Raw genomic sequence first — 20,728 nt, forward strand, 5'->3', positions numbered from 1 at the left:
CTAGGGGCAACTACTCAGATCCGCAAGACGGATGTTTTGTTTGTGCTGTCAGAGGGTCCCAATAGAGGACAGGCAGCGTCAAAAGCTACCATTTCTAAATGGATTCGACAGTTGATCATTCAAGCTTACGGTTTGAAACAGAAGATTCCTCCATTTCAGATCAGGGCACATTCCACAAGGGCTATTGGTGCTTCTTGGGCAGTGCATCACCGGGCCTCTATGGCTCAAATCTGCAAGGCCGCAACCTGGTCTTCAGTTCATACATTCACCAGATTCTATCAGGTGGATGTGAGAAGGCATGAGGATATCGCCTTTGGGCGTAGTGTGCTGCAGGCAGCGGTACAGGGTCCTCAGGTCTGATTGCACCCTACTTGGTCGTGGTTCCCCCCCCTTAGGTAGCATTGCTCTGGGACATCCCATCAGTAATTACTGTGGCTCTGTGTCCCGTGATGTTCGAGAAAGAAAATAGGATTTTTTAAAACAGCTTACCTGTAAAATCCTTTTCTTTCAAAGGACATCACGGGACACAGAGGTCCCGCCCCTCTTCTAATACACTATATTGCTTGGCTACAAAACTGAGGTATCCCTGCAAGGGGGAGGGATTATATAGGGGGTTGAACTTCCTGATAGGGTGTGCCAGTGTCCAATCACCAGTGATACCTATATAACCCATCAGTAATTACTGTGGCTCTGTGTCCCGTGATGTCCTTCGAAAGAAAAGGATTTTACAGGTAAGCTGTTTTAAAAAATCCTATTTTTTCCTCATTAATCCACAAATTTATTCTGCCTGTCTTAGTACAATAGGACTGTAATCAAATCAGAAAACCCCCAACCCTGCCCACCTCTTTTCTTTAGGGACACAAAGTACTTTTCTCCAGGCTCCAAAGATGAGGAGTCACATGAGCAGATTAAAGACATTTGATCATGTGATCAAACCTATACATTTGTACTAGACTACACATTAAAGACTAAGTACAGGTCCTCTGTGGAGCAGGGAGGGCAGTAAGCATATACGGAGCATTCATGTTTTCCCTGAAACCCTAATTCACTCTCTGGGGTTGTTCAATAAATTGCCGTGCATGTTCCAACCCAACACTGATTCACAACTTACACAAGGCATGGACCCTTCGCCGGCCTCCTGGTAATAGTGCTCATGTGGAAGGCATCTGACTGCATAGTGAGGAGTCAAGGAAATGGTCCCATGAATGGATTCTCAGGAATATGTTAAGTGAATAGGGCTTTGCAGTGGGCAGATGACGAAGTAATTAACCCTTACCCTTTATTCTCTAGCAGTGGTCTCCAAACTGTGGCTGATCGGCCAGATGTCGCCCTTTGCTTGCCTTTATCCGGCCCTTGGGACACTATTACTCCCACTGACTTGAACCACTAGTCCTCCTACTGACACCAACAAGGGGCCATTATTTCTCCCACTGATACCAACAAGGGGCCACTATTTCTCTCACTGATGCCAACAAGAGAACACTATTTCTCCCACTGATACCAACAAGGGCACACTATTTCTCCCACTAACACCAACAAAGGGCCAATATTTCTCCCACTAACACCAACAAGAGGACACTATTTCTCCCACTGATACCAACAAGAGGACACTATTTCTCCCACTGATACCAACAAGGGGACACTATTTCTCCCACTAACACCAACAAGGGGACACTATTTCTCCCACTAACACCAACAAGGGGACACTATTTCTCCCACTGATACCAACAAGGGGACACTATTTCTCCCACTGATACCAACAAGGGGACACTATTTCTCCCACTGATACCAACAAGGGGACACTATTTCTCCCACTGACACCAACAAGGGGATACTATTTCTCCCACTAACACCAACAAGGGAACACTATTTCTCCCACTGATGCCAACAATGGGATACTATTTCCCCTACTGATACCAATGATGGGGCACTTTTTCTCCCACTGATTCCACTGATAGGGCACTATTCCTCCTTCTCCTGAATACAGGCTCTACATCATTTATTTACTCCCACTGACCACCAACCTGAAGCATTGTTTACTTCCTCTATTGCCGGGACATTTTCATTTCTGCTGGCAACAATCTGGCCCCCCTGAAGTCTGAAGGACAGTAAACTGGCCCGTCGTTTTAAAAGGTTTGGAGACCCCTTGCTCTAAAACAAACCTGTTACTGCAGCCTAAAAGGGCAAAGTACTGTACAATGTTGCTTTAGGACTGGCATATCAAACTGGCATTTTAGGGCCCCATATGTTCCACTTTCTTCTTCTTTGTACCCCTTATTTACAGTAAGTAAGCATTTTTCAGGGTTTTTTTTTCCTTTTATTTTCACCTGACGATCCTTCCAGTATTTTACTTTATGCCCTATGGTGGCATTGCTCATTCACTGTATCTATGGAGAAGTAGAGGTGTTACACTAGGACCAAAAAAAAATTGTGTTAGAACCATAGAACTCCTCTCTCTCATCATCAACATAATATGGGGTGGGAAGGATGTTTTGTAGTCTACAAAGAGAAGTGAGAGGTCAGTTGACCAAATGTCATTAAATCCTAGAACATGGAGTAGCTTCTCTAAGAGACTAGGATGGGCAGTGGAAAGGGGGGTTATCTGATTTTAGATTCCCTTTAAGCCTATTTGGAGCACTCAACACCCCTGTGTATACTGATTTTACTTTTCCTCAGGCAGAGAAGATCTCCTGGTCCTCGTGGACAAGTGTCCTGGGTGCAAGCTGTGAGGGCATCTGGCCAGTGATTGGAGAGGTCAGTGACGTAACTGCCGCCTCACTTACCAATGATGGCAAAGTCTTGGCAACTGGTGACGATTTTGGATATGTGAAGCTATTTCGATACCCCGTAAAAGTAAGAAGGAAAATCTAGTTGTTCATATAATGTACAACATGACTGAACTACTAATAACCCGGAGGATTAGATTATCAAAATGCGCGCACACACACACACATGCCTTACTAAAGCAGTCTGCTCACATAATTTGTAATAAAAACAACTTTGTTATTCTGAAGCTTCCCTCCAACCACTTTGCATATTATTTTATATATACTGTGATTCTGTACTTGCCAAATATGCTGCAGAAATCTCCCTCCACTGAGTCTGGCTGCAGCCATTTTTACTGTGGGCAGCTGAAGCTGCTGCCTGTTCACTTCTTGGATTTACACAGACATACAAAGGCACACCTCTAGCTCTGCAGCTTTCATTGGCCCTCTTATGACTCATCCCCCCCTCCCTTCCTGGCAAACTCTCACGAGAGTGAGAGAGAGCTGTGAATGATGTCATTAGCCCTAATGACCAGACAAGAAACAGGAAGTGGGCTGTAGAAGGTATTTACTGGCAGAAAAAAAAAATTACTATCCGAAGTTAAAACAACAAGGACAGAAGATTTAATAGATGAGAAGTTGAAAAAATGACTGAAGGTCCGCTTTAATCATTCTAATCTAAAAGTTGATTTATTAGAATAGATTTTGCCTTGTGGGACCTAGTAGAGGGTGATGGCACAGGTATTTCAGTTAGATCCTGAGAGCTCACGGACAACACAAATCCAAGAATCCTTAATCCCATGGGAAATGGGCTTCACAAGGATCCTGGGATTTCAAATATCATGGGAATGGGCTCCGGAAGGATCCAAGGATTCCAAATCTCATGGTAAGTAGCTCCAGAAGGATCCAAGGATCCAAAATCCCATGGGAAGGAGTTCAGAAGGATCCTAGTATCTCAAGTCTCATGGGAAGGGGCTTCAAAATGATCCTAGAATCTCAAATACCATGGAAGGGGCTCCAGAAGGAATCTAGAATCCCAAATCCCATGGGAAGGAGTCCAGAAGGATCCTAGGATCTCAGATCTAATGGGAAGGGTTCCGGAAGGAACCTAGGATCCCAAGTCTCATGAAAAGGGGCTCCGGAATGATCCAAATCCCATGGGAAGGGGCTCCATAAGGATCATAGGACCTCAAATCTCATAAGAAGGGGCTCCAGAAGGATCCTATAATCTCATATCTCATGGGAAGGGGCTCAAAAAGGATATAAGAATCCCAAATCCCATGGGAAGCATCTCCGAAAGGAACCTAAGATCCAAAATCTCATGGCAAGGGGCTCCAAAAGTAACCTGGATCCCACATCCCATGGGAAGGGGCTCCACAAGGATGCCAGGATCTCAAATCCCATGGGAAGGGGCTTCATAAGGATCCTAGGATCTCGTATATCGTGGAAAGGGGCTCCATAAGGAACCTGGGATCCCAAATCACTCCTGCTGCAGCATCTTCTTGTGAGATTTGGCATTCTCAGGTTTCCCTGTATCTCACTGGATGGCCTGGGACTTCTCCCTCACCTAGGTGCTCTAGGTAGAATCTGGGGTGTAAATTAAGTACATTGTTCATTTTTTCTTCGAATATATTAATGTGTGAATGCTTAATGCTGCATTTTTACATAAGGTTCAAGGGTCTAAAGAACAATTTGGCCTTGTATTTTGATGCAAGATCCTCTTTAAAGAAGAACCCTCACTTCAATTTTTTTCAGTGTTCTGTCCTCTAGAGGACAAAGTACAAGTAGTTCTTTGGTCTATGTTACTTGTAAGCCTAGCTACAAGGGAGGACAGAGCACCCCCTCCTCTTCCTGTGGCCATCTGACAACGTTGTTAGCAAGGAGAGGGCTGCATTCATTGCTGGCCCTCATCTCCAGCTCCAGGCCCTTGCCTGAAGCGAGTGCCAGAAAGAGGAATGCAGAAGTGGGGGCATGTCAGCCTCCCACTTCCCTGCATTCTGCTTGCCGCCGCTTGTCTGGACAAATGCTTTGAACCAAAGATTAGGGCCAGTTATCAAGCAGCCACCTCCTTGTTAACTATGTTGTTGGATGGCCGTGGAAGAACTCCCATTTGGAGTTCTTAATTTACCTCTGTACTCATCCAGGTGCACACACTCCAGGCTGGTTTGGTGAGGGACAATTTGACCTTCCACAATGCTTTTGAAATGTGGAAGGACACCAGGTCACCTAGGGGGAAACGCCTTCAAGTGCGTGGAGAGAGAACAAACTCCATGCAGAGGTGGGTCCCTGGTGGAATCTAAAATGACAGGCAATGTGAAACATTTGCATGTAGCAATATTGTAAATAATTCACCTCTTGTACGCAGGGAAAATATGGGAAATTTAAGAGGTATGTAGCCCACAGCTCCCACGTCACCAATCTACGCTGGATTTACGATGACAGCTTACTGGTCAGCGTTGGCGGTTCGGACACCTCGATCATGCTCTGGACACACGAAGTGGAGGGGCACCGAGAGACGCGGCAGTGCGACAGTGAGGAGTCAGACCTTGATTCCGAGGAGGACGGAGGTAAATGATGGCTGGATGGGGGTCAGCAGATCAGCCAATCAGAATTTCAGAAGAGCTGCACTTGATTGGTTGTTATTGTTTATCATGTGTCACAGTTTTGTTTATATTGTTCAAATAGATTCTGCAGCACTTTGCAATATAGACAGACCTATTCGAGTAATAAAGTACTTAGCAAAACAAAGTTTTTAAGAAATGAGAAGTACCCTGACCACAAGAGCTAACAGTCTGGAGGAAAGTGAGAAATAAATGGGCTCAGCCATTAGGAACCTTGGCTATATCTTATCTAACCTAGTTAGAAATCTGTCCCTGGCCCCGATGAGTTGCAGACACAGATGTCTTTTGGTGGTTGGATTGTCCCCACATGTTATCCTTTGTCTATGGGCAACATGGCTCCTCATTCCTTACCCTATAATAACGATAAGCACCAACGTTACAAATGTGGTGACATGCATGTGGCACCCCATAGCGGCTGGTTATTGAGCCGTTTACCATGCTATGGCCCACAAGGAAAGTATACCTGTATTTTTTCAAGATGGTGGGTCAATGACCCAAGAAGCCATCTACTGGTTCTCCACTGGGCTTAGGTTCCTGTTCTCTTCAGCCCAGAGCCATGCTGGGAGATGTGTGAAAATATACGCTCAGGAGGCCTCATTCTGATTTCAGTGATTGTATTCAATATAATAATGCTGCGCCTACTTCAGCTATCATCATCAACCATTAGAGCTTACCATCAATAAGTGCACTTATACTATATGAAAAATACTAAAAATACTTGAACAATAAATATAAAAAAAAAAGGAATTTAAATCTCATCCAAATCCAATTCTTCATATTTTCCACCTCTTGTGTGCTATTGATTCCCTGTGCAGTGATTTCCCACCACCATCATTTACCATATGTACTCGCCTCCAATGGTGGACCTACCAGATATCAGGTGGACCTACCAGACAACTTCCCCTGTTTCCACTTTGGAGATTGTGTAATACTTTGCATAAATGGACCTTTAAAAACACACATTGGGCGGAGCTGGGTGGTTGACAGCTGTAACAGGGAGTTACGCAGGAGCTGCGGCCCCGATGTTTGTAATAGATGCCATTACTTTTATATTCAATATAAGTGCAATTTTAATAAATAAAGGGTTTTAAGAGATATACTACAACCATAGGCGTGCACACAGGGTGTGCCTGGGCACACCCTAATCATCCTGTGTTGCACAGATTCCCTCTGTTTAAACCACTGATATTGTACCAAAGCCCCCTAATGGGGCTCCTAAAAAAAAATCTGTTAAAATTATTAGAAAAAAAAAAATTGTAAAAAATAATACAAAATTAAATAATAAAAATAAAAACTAATGACACCAATCTCTGCCCTACTGACAATGTCCACTGCTCTATTGACACCGTCAGTATATATACACATGCATGCGTATGAGCTTTGCTGTGCACACCTATAACTACAACACCATGAGTAACCCCTTTGTTGTATGAGTGCTATGCAGGAAGAAACCGCAGTCTTTTAAAGGGCCATACACTCATTTATCTGAAGTATCACACAGCCTCCAAAGTGGGAAGGTGTCTGGCAGGTCCACCATTGGAGGTGAGCGCATATGGTGACTGGTGGTGGGAATCAATAGAGCGCAAGAGATGGATAATAAGAAAAATTTGATCTGGATGAAATTTAAATTCTTCTTCTTTTTTTTTTTTTTTTTTTTTTAACAATTGACAACAAAGAGGAAATTTATTATATTATCATTTTTATCAATTTAGTATTGTATTTTGTATATTTATAAAAACAGTAGTTTCATTAGGATTTATTGTTCAAGTATTTTTTATATTTATCACAGTAGAAGTGCAATTATTGATGGTAAACTTTAATAGTGGATAATGATACTAGAAGTACGCGCAGCAGCATTATATTGAATACATTTTATATGCAGGTTGTGGGAACACAATTTACTGTTTTCAACCACTTATTATATACTTTGTTTCACGAACACAGATATTCATATTTAATTGCAATTTTATTTTTTTAATAATTTATATTTGGTCACAATTCACTGGTAGTGCAGGACTGATACTCCACATACAGGTGCATCTCAAAAAATTAGAATATCGCCAAAAAGTTAATTTATTTCAGTAATTCTATTCAAAAAGTGAAACTCAAATATTATATAGATTCATTACACACAGAGTGATATATTTCAAGCATTTCTTTCTTTTAATTTTGACGATTATGGCTTTACAGCGAGTGACACCCCAAATTCAGTATCTCAGAAAATTAGAACATTGTGAAAAAGTTGAATATTGTAGACTCATGGGGGTTCATTTACTAAAACAGCAGAGTGCAAAATCTGGTGCAGCTCTGCATAGAAACCAATCAGCTTCCAGGTTTTATTGTCGAAGCTTAATTGAACAAACTGAAGTTAGAAGCTGATTGGTTAGCATGCACAGCTAAACCAGATTTTGCACCCTGCAGTTTTAGTAAATTAACCCCATGGTGTCACACTCTAATCAGCTAGTTAACTCAAAACACCTGTAAAGGTTTCCTGAGCCTTTAAATGGTCTCTGTCTGGTTCAGTAGGTTACACAATCATGGGGAAGACTGCTGACTTGACAGTTGTCCAGAAGATAGTCATCCTCCACAAGAAGGGTAAGTCACAAAAGGTCATTGCTAAAGAAGCTGGCTGTTCAGTGTGCTGTCTGCAAGCATATTAATGGAAAGTTGAGTGGAAGGAAAAAAGTGTGGTAGAAAAAGATGCACAAACAACAGGGATAACCGCAGCCTTGAGAGGATTGTGAAGCAAAGGCCATTCAAGAATTTGGGGGAGATTCACAAGGAGTGGGCTATGGCTGGTGTCAGTGCTTCAAGAGCCACCACATACAGACGTATCCAGGACATGGGCTACAACTGTCGCATTCCTTGTGTCAAGCCACTCCTGAACCAGAGACATCGTCAGAAGCGTCTTACCTGGGCTGAGGAGAAAGAGGACTGGACTGTTGCCCAGTGGTCCAAAGTCCTCTTTTCGGATGAAAGTAAGTTTTGCATTTCATTTGGAAATCAAGGTCCCAGAGTCTGGAGGAAGAGTGGAGAGGCACAGAATCAAAGTTGCATGAGGTCCAGTGTGAATTTTCCAATCAGTGATGATTTGGGAGACTGGGTCATCTGCTGGTGTTGGTCCATTGTGTTTTATCAAGTCCAAAGTCAGCTCAGCCCTCTACCAGGAAATTCTAGAGCACTTCATGCTTCCCTCTGTTGACCAGCTTTATGGAGATGCTGATTTCATTTTCCAGCAGAACTTGGCACCTTCCCACACTGCCAGAAGTACCAATACCTGGTTTACTGACCATGGTATTACTGTGCTTGATTGGCCAGCAAACTCACCTGACCTAAACCCCATAGAGAATCTGTGGGGTATTATCAAGAGGAAGATGAGGGACACCAGACCCAACAATGCAGATGAGCTGAAGACCGCTATCAAAGCAACCTGGGCTTCCATAACACCTCAGCAGTGCCACAGGCTGATCGCCTCCATGCCACGCCGCATTGATGCCGTAATTCATGCAAAAGGAGCCCCGACCAAGTATTGAGTGCATACTATACTGTACATGGACAGACTTTTCACTAAGCCAACATTTCTGTATTGAAAATCCTTTTTTTTTTTTTTTTAATTGGTCTTATGTAATATCCTCATTTTCTGAGATACTGAATTTTGGGCTTTTACTAGCTGTAAGCCATAATTATGAAAATTAAAAGAACAATGCTTGAAATATATCACTCTGTGTGTAATGAATCTGTATAATATATGAGTTTCACTTTTTGAATTGAATTACTAAAATAAATTAACTTTTTGATGGTATTCCAATTTTTTGAGATGTACCTGCATTCATAGTGATTTCAGTGATTACAGGCTAGATGTGAGGGGGTCCGCCAGACTCTTGAGGCCTATGAAACATGAGGGCCCAGGTCACCAGGTGCGTGACTCGAAAAGGATCCATTTACTTTACTACTAGGCAGATGGACCTTTCCCTATCAAGCCACTACTCCCTCCTGACCCGAACCGGGGTTCCTCTACCACACTGCCCATGTGTTGGCAGTTCCATGTCATTTTAGAGAGATTAGGAGACTGACCCAGCACTAATAATGCTGCACTCGTTGCTGTTTGTTCTGCTATTCCCTGCTACAAACACCAAAGAGGCATAGTTGGTTTAAATTTTTTATTCTAGTCTTTAACTGCATAGTCAGTATATCCATCCATAACTGTCAATTTGTTCCAATGGATCCAAACATACACTATATTGTCAAAAGTATTGGGACGCCTGCCTTTACACACACATGAACTGTAATGGCATCCCACTCTTAGTCCGTAGGGTTCAATATTGAGTTGGCCCACCCTTTGCAGCTATAACAGCTTCAACTCTTCTGGAAAGGCTGTCCACAAGGTTTAGGAGTGTGTCTGTGGGAATGTTTGACCATTCTACCAGAAGGGCATTTGTGAGGTCAGACACTGATATTGGACGAGAAGGCCTGGCTCACAGCCTCTGCCCGAATTCATCTCAAAGGTGTTCTAACGGGATGAGGTCAGGACTCTGTGCAGGCCAGTCAGGTTCCTCCACCCCAAACTCGCTCATCCATGTCTTTATGGACCTTGTTTGTGCACTGGTCCAAATCATTTGGTGGAGGGGGGGGGTTATGGTGTGGGGGTTGTTTTTCAGGGGTTGGGCTTGGCCCCTTAGTTCCAGTGAAGGGAACTCTTAAGGCGTCGGAATACCAAGACCTTTCATGCTCCCAACTTTGTGGGAACAGTTTGGGGATGGCCCCTTACTGTTCCAACATGGCTGCGCACCAGTGCACAGAGCAAGGTCCATAAAGACATGCAACATCGCTGGATCTAGATGGACCTCAGGTAAGTATTAGGGGGACTGCTGCACACAGAAGGCTTTTTTAGAATGCATTAAGATATAAAAAAAAAACCTTCTGACTTTACAACTACTTTAAAAGAGAAATCCTAACTATTAAAATTAATAAACAACTATAGTATTGCGCATTGTGCAAGACTGATTGGAAAGGAAAAAAGATATTTCTAAAGCCAGAAAGTCCCAGTTAATTCAGTGTGTAATAGTCCAATAAAAAGTAATTCCTATGGATGGCTGCTGCTCCTCTGAGTATTGGACATTTCTCTGTGTGCAAAAACTGAAAGAGAATGACAGGACAGGGGGCACCACTATCTAAGTGTAGTCTTTTATTAAAACAAATTCGTAAAAACAATATGCACTCACTTGATTACAAAGGGAATCTGTGCGTGACACTGATGACTTGGAAAAGGTGGTCAGATTTGGGTTTACAGGCTTCTTTTAGTCACTTGAGGTGGCTGAATTCAGATTCAGAATACGTTATTGATCCCAAAGGGTTGGGGGGGGGGGATGTTTGGATAACAAATGTGACAATACAGGGTCTCTAATCCTCAGGTTATGACAGCGACGTAATGAGAGAGAATGAAATGACCTACACCATCAAAGCCTTATCCACCAACATCCGTCCTACGGCTGGGATCAAACCTCACCTGCAACAGAAGGAGATGTCCTTGGATGAGAGGTAACCATCACTTATGCTTTTGGGGCAATTTTATTTTTTGTACTGTTCTGATGGATGTTTTATATATTTAATATTTTTACTGTTTATTTTTTTTGGTACAAATACAAATAGGCCTCGTTTACACAGGCAGCTGGAGGAAGGTGGGGTTGGCGACAAACAAATTAGGTGGTTAAGCCAGGTACTTGAATCCATTTTGCCCAAAATGTTTTGGTCCAACTGTGTAGTGGTGCAGACAATGTAATGCTCCAGAGAAGGCTCCCAGGTGTAAAGACCGAGGGGATCAGGCAGTTGCTTCTCTATTTGTCACTCAATGTTGAAGCCAGGCTAGGACCGCCTCGGGGTCTTCAAACAAGTGTACTGGGTTGTCTCCTTTCACTCGAAGACTTGCTAGGAACAGCATAGAATATTTAGGATGTTGTATTCAGAGGCGCCTTCTGGATTCGGTAAAACGTTTGCAGTGGCGCTGCACCTCCGCCGAGAAATTAGGGAAATCCACAATTTTAACATTTTTCAAAGGAATATTACCCTTTACCCATGCAAGGTGAAGCACCCAATTTCTGTCTTTAATTCAGGAGCTTTGCAATAGAAGTGTGAAGAGGTGCCCCTTGAGGTTGTGGTCATGCGGTGCACCCTCTCTACCACAAAAGTGGGGATAAGGCCTTTCGACCCTGGGTAGTAATAAGTAGTTGCTCCAGGAATGCTGATGGATTGGATCTTACTGCACCCTCAGGCAGGCCAATAAAACGCAGATTACTACAGCAAAGTCTATTCTCTGAGTCCTCTTGTTTCTGCAGGAGTTGGCCTAGTTGTAACTGAAGGTGGTCAGAGACATCTTGCAGAGGTGAGAGCGAGTCTTCCACACTGTGCAGCCTAGTCTCAGAGTTGTTGTCCCATTCCCTAAGCTTTTGTAAGTTTTAGCGGATAAGGGAAATGTCAACCTTCACCTCCTTGATTTTCGTGGTTATCATAGTCTAGCAGGAGGATATGGCTTCCAGCACCTTTGCAGTGTCATTTGCAGAAGACTCCTCATCCTGCTGCCTGAATTGATCCAATTTGGATCCAGTTTCCGAGGCTTTTTTTGGCGGGGATACGTTCCGGCAAGTCGCTGGTCCTACAGGGAGCACAACAAAGCCAGGTAGAAGACTATAGGGTCACAGGATTAGTAATCAAGGAGATTGTGAGATTGTGGAAGCAGAGCTCTTCACTCTAGCGTCCTACTCCATGCCGTGCCATGCCACGCCCATCACCCAAAATGTTTTGAAATTTGTTTGGAACTCCCCTATGGTTTGTCCCTGGGAGAACCCGGAGCAATCAAAGTGACGGACTTTGAAGGTGGGTGGTCTCATACAGACACTACAACTCACATAAAATCAGTCAATTTTATTCCATGAAATTAATGTCTAAACCGCTGGCATTTGTCGTTTCTTCAGTCTTGTCACATGAAAAGATATAATAAAATATTTACAAAAATGTGAGGGGTGTGTACTCACTTTTGGGAGATACTGTAGATGTGATAGTATGCTGCCATGTTTGTACCGGGAAAATGGAAAATTTTATCAAATGCTTACCGTAATTTCCTTTCCTGGTGCCGATCCATTCTATCAAATACCATAATTTTCCTCTCCTGGTGCCAATCCATGGCAACATACATGTGGTAGTATGCTGCCATGTTGGTGCCAGGAAAATTGTACCTACCGTAATTTTCCTTTCCTGGTGCGGATCCATGGCAGCATACTACCACATGTATACTGCCATGTTGGCACCACGAAAATTGGATTTTTCTTTACCTGTAAACTCCCTTGCTCGGAGTACATCACCCTTCTTACTTTTAGTTTATGGCTTGCTACAAAAACGAAAGCCTTGCCAAATGGGGAGGGGTTATGCCTGGGAGAGGACTGCCTGTCTCGTTTTTTGTTTTTTTTTTTGCTAGCGTTCAAAAACCTGAGGGTTGCAGTATAACCCTATTGTTTTGGCTATGAAGATGTTCTATGTCCTGTGATGCGCTGCAAGAAAAGGATTTTACAGACAAAATTCCTATTATACAGATTATGTTCCACATTTTGTTTTAAAATGTATCATCATGTTGAACATTGTCTTTCCAAAGTCTTACCGCCATCATTTTATTACACGAGTACAAAGACTGGAGATGGCAAACTTTCTAAACTTTGAATGAGATGTCTGGAAAGTCAGAGAGTCCTAATTAATTCGTTAGACGTAGCCAGGACGGTGAGTCATAAAGGGAGATGTCACCTCGAAGATGAAACATTTTATAACAAAGTTCCATCTTCTGATCTTTCTCTCTGCAAAATCGCAGTTATTTCATTATTTTCCATGGCCGCTTCCAAACTAAACTCATTGTGTATTCTGAAGTGATTGCAGCTTCAATAAAATGTCTTCCAAAGACGAAGGGGGGTCTGTGTGTGAAAAATTGGTGTAAGTAATGATCCAGCTAAACTGCGCTTATATTCGTTTTGTGTGAAGTAACCAGCATGCGCTCATTAGTTTTAGGGGTTTTTTTTTTTTTTGTTTTTTAACCACTTGCCAACCAGGCCAATTCTGACATTTCTCTCTTACATGCAAAAATCGTAATTTTTTTTGCTAGAAAATTACATAGAACCTCCAAACATTATATATGTTTTTTTAGCAAAGACCCTAGAGAATACAATGGTGGTCATTGCACGGTATTTGCGCAGCAATTTTTCACCTTTTTTGGAAAAAAAAACAGTTTTGTGCTTTAAAAAAAAAAAAAAGAAACAGCCCAATATTTTTACATAATGTGAAAGATGAAGTTACGCCGAGTAAATAGATACCTAACATGTCACACTTTAAAATTGCACACGCTCGTGGAATGGCTCCAAACTTCGGTACTTAAAAATCCCCATAGGCAATGCTTTAAAATTTTTTACTGGTTATATATTTCTTAGATAACTCATAAAATATTACACTGTATGTTCTTAATCTCAATATCCTACCATTATTCCATCTATTTTATTATGTTGGGGTGAAAGGGGAGATATATCTAACATAACCATTGGATGGCCCCTATTTCAGGCTATATTATATATTGCATTTTTGATGTCTATCAAATTTTGTGAACTCGCTTTGATGCTCTGGTGGCGTTAGTATGTCAATTTTTTCTAATATCTAGTTAATAGATTTTGATTTTTAAAGTAAAATAATTTTTTTTCAGTATAAATAATTGTCGTTTTTTTTAACTTTAGTTTTTAGGATTTAATATCCCACAATATAGTTGGTAGCTTTGAGTGCTATTTCTACTTTTCCCACTAGATGGCACATGTGAGTTTCCATTCATGTCCTCTAATGGTTTTTAACAATTTATATCCCTCCCTGTCATCGGAAGGTTGTGACTGGCTGATGGGTGAAGCGTTAGCCTATCCCACAAGTACTAGACACATACATCCTCTCTTAACAGGATGTTGTAACGACGCCATCCGAGCTTCATAGCGAGGCTTGGTTTCGTTTTGTCTTTATAAGTAGCGATGAGTCAGTGCGTCGCCCGTTCCCATGACGACGTCCAATAGGACGAAACGTACGTCGGAAGGTCGACGCGCTGACGTCATCGTTTCCATCCTAATCTCGTTGAACGGGTGTATGCAAGCCGGCCGGCTGTTCCTTTGATTTTTAACCACAGTTTTTATGTAAGTGTATTTACTCATATTTTAAATAAATAATCTTGCGGATTCACACTATGGAGGAAACTTTTTATTCTTCTGGGTTCCCCTGACATGCTGTTTGTGGTTCGCTGTGAGAAAGTTCCTGCTTATCCCTTCCTTGTGAGGAGATCCTGGGAGTTGTGTCCCTCGTGTGGAGATCCATTGATAAGCTGTTATCTAGCTTACCTCCGGTAAGCGTACATCTATTATGGTGGAGGATTTCTCACTGGGTGCTGAGTGCTTACCGTAGGATCACTTATTTTACCTGCTTTGTCTCCAAGGACTTATTTACCTTGAATATTTCCACTATTTTCTTTGGACATATTTTGTCAATTGACATATCTGCTTCCAATATTGCAATTTTAGGTCATATTTGGTTCACTGTATTATCAATTTATTTTTCACTGTATTGTTTATACTTATATTATCTGGTTTGATTACCAGATTGATTGATTTTCCGAATATTCACATTATCATATATGTTGTTAAATATGGGTTTTAGTTTTAGCGCAGTCTTTTTTTGATTTTCTTCTTATATATTTTGAGTTACAGAGAAGGTCTAGGGCTAGAATTATTTCTCTCGCTCTAACGTTCGCAGCGATACCTCACATGTGTGGTTTGAACACAGTTTTCATATGTGGGCGGGACTTACGTATGTGTTCGCTTCTGCGTGCGAGCACACGGGGACAGGGGCACTTTAAATTTTTATTTTTTAAGGTTAATTTTACTTTTTTTTTTTTTTTTTCAGTTTGACATTTAAAAAAAAAAAAAAAAATTTTGATCACTTTTATTCCTATTACAAGGAATATAAACATCCCTTGTAATAGGGATATGGAATGATTGGTCCTCTCTACAGTGAGATATGGGGTCAATAAGACCCCACATCTCACCACTAGGCTGGGAGGCCTAAAATAAAATAAAAGCGCCGTTTGTTTGAATGCAGAGGCCGGACATCATTACATGGCGCCCGGCCTCCGAACGATCATAGAGACTCCGGCGACCATCTGGTCTGCCGGAAATCTCTATGGTCACCATCCGGGGCTGGCGGATCCTGTCTCCAACTTATCGATGGAAGCGGTGAATCGGTAGAAGCACCGGATATGGCGGTGGGAGGGGGGGTCATCCCCTCTCGCCGCCCGTAAGAACGATGAAGTGGTGGAACAGCCGCTATGATCATTCCTATGGTGTAGGGAATCGCTGGCTGAAAAAGCCAATATCTGAATGATGCCTGTAGCTGCGGGCATCATTCATTTATACCCGCTCAACGTCAAGGATGCCATATGACGGCCGGCGGTGGGTAAGTGGTTAAAAAGCTGTGACTGTTTGGGGTAAAATCAAATGTTCTTAGGGCAGGGCCCAGATCAATAGAGGGTCCTGAGCAGCGGGGGAATTGGATGTGGACAGCAGAGGGGGTGATCGGTGCAGTAGAGGGGCAGTTACAGGAACCGATCCCCTGTGCCTCTCCCTGCAACAGCTGAAAGTGGGCGTCGGCTCCTCTCCTTCCCACTGGCTTTCAGCTGCTGCGGGGAGAGTGTGACGGACCCTCAAGAGGAGTATGTCCGCTGTATAAGCTTCCCTTGCCCCGTAAGAGAATGATACCAGATCCCGCAGCCCACCCAGTCACTAGTCGGGACACAGTGTAGGGTGGGGAAAAACATTAAACTGTTTATTGAAACACGGGCACAAAGAGATTTACACTCTGGGACAATCCCCCTTTCTTTGCATGGCACAGGGTGGGGTAAACTGTACATACAGTAACATGAGACACAGGTACATTCAAACTTTTCCACGCATAATTCAATCAGTAACTGGTCGTGTAGACAGCCTTCTCAGCAGCAAGGACAGTTGGAGAAATTCCCCCCCTCCCCCGGTCTACATGCTTAGAAAACACATAATGCGAACAGTAAAGGTGAGCCGGGTGTGGTAGCAATGGTGGCCGATAATAGTTCCATAAGCCCGGCTGGGAGAAGTGTGACTGCCCGGCACCAAGGTCAGAACACAGTACATTAAACATTATCATAGGTATAAACGCATAACATCCCACAATAGTTTGCTAACGAGGTGGAGGGGACACAATTCTAGCAGACAGACAGAAACAATAGGTGACCCAATTAACAATGGGAGGGACACAAACTGTATCCTGTCCAATAGAAAAGTCATCAGAAGGCAAACAAGATTCCAGCAGTCTGATACAGTGGAATTAATCTATCTTCATAGATCTCTTGAGGATTATGATTGATAAATATTTCTGCTCAGTCTGCAGGAGGGCCACCATATTCCCTCTGATCATTAACCTGTACAAGATCAATATCTCACCTTTCCATCCACTCCAGAAGGGAGGCTTTATTGTCCTTATTCAGAGAAGTAATTCAAGCCTCAATCTCAGCGTCCATTAAGTAGTCCATCATTATAGAATGATCTGCTTTCTCCATGGGCCATAATCAGTGGGCAGGAGGCTCGCCCCTAGTCCTCTCCAAAAGCCCCTGTCCTGGTTGGGTCTGTCAGAGAGGTACACATGGGGATCAGTTCCTGTAATTGTCCCCCCTCCTCCGCCTCACTGATTACTCTCCCTGTCCAGGATTCAAGCCCACCTGTGTGCCCAAAGCCACCCACCCCCTGCCTCACTGCGGGCTTCCCTTCTCTCCAATCCTTAGGGCTGTTGTGTTTACTATGCTTCAGTTTCTGAATGAACAGGAAGCCTCTGTACAGAGTGCCTTCTGTTCATTGACTGTGCAGTGCAGCTGAGGTTGTAGAGGAAGGGATGGCGGAATCAATGTCTTCAGTACCTTTCTCTGTCTCAAAAGTGACCCCCTGATATTTCACCTATTTTAGGGGATCTCCTCTGATGTTCTTAGGGTATGTTCTCCTCTAATCAAATATTCTAAGGGTATGTTCTCCTCTAATCAAATATTCTAAGGGTATGTTCTCCTCTAATCAAATATTCTAAAGGTATGTTCTCCTCTAATCAAATATTCTAAGGGTATGTTCTCCTCTAATCAAATATTCTAAGGGTATGTTCTCCTCTAATCAAATATTCTAAGGGTATGTTCTCCCCTGATCAAATGTTTTTGGGGTATATTCTTCTCTGATCGAATGTTCTTAGGTAAGTTCTCCTCTGATTGAATGTTCTTAGAGTATGTTCTTCTCTGATCAAATGTTCTTAGGGTATGTTCTTCTCTGATCGAATGTTCTTAGGGTATGTTCTTCTCTGATCGAATGTTCTTAGGGTATGTTCTCTTCTGATTAAATGATCTTAGGGTATGTTCTCCTCTGATCAAAAGTTCTTAGGGTATGTTCTCTTCTGATTAAATGTTCATAGGGTAAGTTCTCCTCTGATCAAATGTTCTTAGGGTATGTTCTTCTCTGATCGAATGTTCTTAGGGTATGTTCTTCTCTGATCGAATGTTCTTAGGGTATGTTCTCCTCTGATCAAATGTTAAGGGTGTGTTCTCCTCTGATCAGATGTTAAGGGTGTGTTCTTCTCTTCCCAAAGACATATTAAAAAGGATATTGGGGGTGGGGTTTGGGTTTTTAACCCTCCAGTCTCCATTAAAAACGAAAAACTTAAGTTCTGGGTGGACTCCATGCAGACGTAAGTTATTGCAGATTGCCATCCATAATTATAAATCTGACCTGGTATCAAGCCCTGTACAGCAGAACTCAAACCGGAAGTTGCAGAAGCGGCACAAGGAGCAATCATGTACTTATAAAGGCAATGCTGTTTGGAGGAGAGAGCAGAGTGAAAGAGGGATGAGCTCACCAGTGTGCTGCTTTTCTTTTCACTGTCCATTCACAGGCTGGGGGAGGGTGAAGACCTGTAAGTGTTACTCAGCTGCAGCATGTCTCCTCCCCCTGCCAGACAGGTCTGTGTGCTGTGGCAGAGCTGGGTAAATCTCAGGACTGGATGGACAGAAATACAAATCCTTAGCTGTATTTATTTCATCTGTGTAGATAGCTGTTTGCTTGAAGTTCGGCTTTAAGTTCATCATTTGTGTTCATTTTGGAGTTTTGTGTCCTAATATATATATTGGTAAAAGTCTTCCTCCTTGTCTTCTCTCCTCGCTTCCATGAAGGCAGGGCGTCGTCAGGTAAGATCTCACTCTTTGACTTCTCTCATGTTTGTCACATTAATGTTGTATCTACAAAAAACGTTTTTTTTTTTTTTAGCCAAATTCCCCTCCCTAAGTTATGGTAAGGCCCGGCTATAGACAGAGCTATGATTGGACAGAGTGGTGAAGGGATAGAACCTCTGTTAGGTTTTTATTTCTCAAAGTGTAAAAGTACAACAGGAGCGCCAGACCAAGAATGAAAAAATTTCAAGTCGCTTTAATGATTCATCATCTGATCATATAAAAAAACCAACGTGTTTCTGGGCCAACACATGTCCCCTTCATCAAGGCTACAAAACAAATAAAAAGGAAGTGTGTATATAAATCTATCTATCTATCTATCTATCTATCTATCTATCTATCTATCTATCTATCTATCTATCTATCTATCTATCTCTCTATCTCTCTATCTATCTATCTATCTATCTATCTATCTATCTATCTATCTATCTATCTATCTATCTATCTATCTATCTATCTCTCTATCTCTCTATCTATCTATCTATCTATCTATCTATCTATCTATCTCTCTATCTATCTCTCTATCTCTCTATCTCTCTATCTCTCTCTCTATCTCTCTCTCTATCTATCGAGCATACAGTCTAATATATATATATATATATATATATATATATATATATACATACATACACACACACTATATACTCTATATTACCAGAAGTATTGGGAAGCCTTTACACAACGTGAACTTTAATGGCATCCCAGTCTTAGTCCGTAGGGTTCAATATTGAGTTGGCCCACCCTTTGCAGCTATAACAGCTTCACCTCTTCTGGGAAGGCCGTCCACAAGGTTTAGGAGTGTGTCTATGGGAATGTTTGACCATTCTTCCAGAAGCACATTTGTGAGGTCAGGCACTGATGTTGGATGAGAAGGCCTGGCTTGCAGTCTCCATGATAATTCATCCCAAAGGTGTTCTATCGAGTTGAGGTCAGGACTCTGTGCAGGCCAGTCAAGTTCTTCCACCCCAGATTTGCTCATCCATGTCTTTATGGCCCTTGTTTTCTGCACTGGTGGGCAGTCATGTTGGAACAGGAAGGGGCCATCCACAAACTGTTCCCACAAAGTTGGGAGCATAAAATTGTCCAAAATGTCTTGGTATGCTGACGCCTTAAGAGTTCCCTTCACTGGAACTAAGGGGAGAAGCCCAACCCCTGAAAACTAACCCCCACACCATAACCCCCCCTCCACCAAATGATTTGGACCAGTGCACAAAGCAAGGTCCATAAAGACATGGATGAGCGAGTTTGGGGTGGAGGAACCTGACTGGCCTGCACAGAGTCCTGACCTCAACCCAATAGAATACCTTTGGGATTAATTAGAGTGGAGACTGCGAGCCAAGCCTTCTCGTCCAACATCAGTGCCTGACCTCACAAATGTGCTTCTGGAAGAATGGTCAAACATTCCCATAGACGCACTATATTTCTAAAGGTGCTATTGACATAAAATTGACACCTACTTTACATTGTAGCAAAGTGTCATTTCTTCAGTGTTGTCACATGAAAAGATAGAAGAAAATATTTACAAAAATGTGAGGGGTGTACTAACTTTTGTGAGATACTGTATATACACAGCGTGTAAAATAAGTATTGAACACGTCACCATTTTTCTAGGTAAATATATTGGTAAAGGCGCTATTGACATGAAATGTTCACCACATGCCGGTAACAACCCATAAAATCCATACATACAAAGACACTAAAACAAATCCGTTCAGAAATGAAGTTATGTGTAATAAAAATGCAATGACACAGGGAAAAAGTATGGAACACACGAAAAAAGATGTAATAAAATATTTTTACAAAAATGTGAGGGTGTACTTACTTTTGTGAGATGCTGTAGATAGCTAGAGACATTTTTAGATTATATATAAATTTTGGTATATTTATTTTGTAGCCTTGATCGGGGGGGAGGTGTTTTGGCTCCAAAACATGTTGACTGCGTTATGATATGATGAATTATTTTATAATTATTCTATATTTAATTATCTTATAATAAAATA

The 20,728-nt window shown here is 42.2% G+C and overlaps 1 protein-coding gene across 1 annotated transcript in view; it reads left to right on the forward strand.

Moving 5' to 3' along the window:
* EML5 (EMAP like 5) overlaps nt 1–20,728 on the forward strand; it is a 189,068-nt gene that overhangs the window by 122,162 nt on the left and 46,178 nt on the right. Inside the window, exons 25-28 of the mRNA XM_073608920.1 lie at nt 2,677–2,853; nt 5,131–5,332; nt 10,798–10,924; nt 18,672–18,686. Coding sequence (XP_073465021.1) covers nt 2,677–2,853; nt 5,131–5,332; nt 10,798–10,924; nt 18,672–18,686 — 521 coding nt within the window. The remainder of the gene's footprint in view (nt 1–2,676; nt 2,854–5,130; nt 5,333–10,797; nt 10,925–18,671; nt 18,687–20,728) is intronic.

Source organism: Aquarana catesbeiana, linkage group LG13 (assembly GCF_042186555.1).
Source record: "Aquarana catesbeiana isolate 2022-GZ linkage group LG13, ASM4218655v1, whole genome shotgun sequence".
Taxonomy (NCBI): Eukaryota; Metazoa; Chordata; class Amphibia; order Anura; family Ranidae; genus Aquarana; species Aquarana catesbeiana.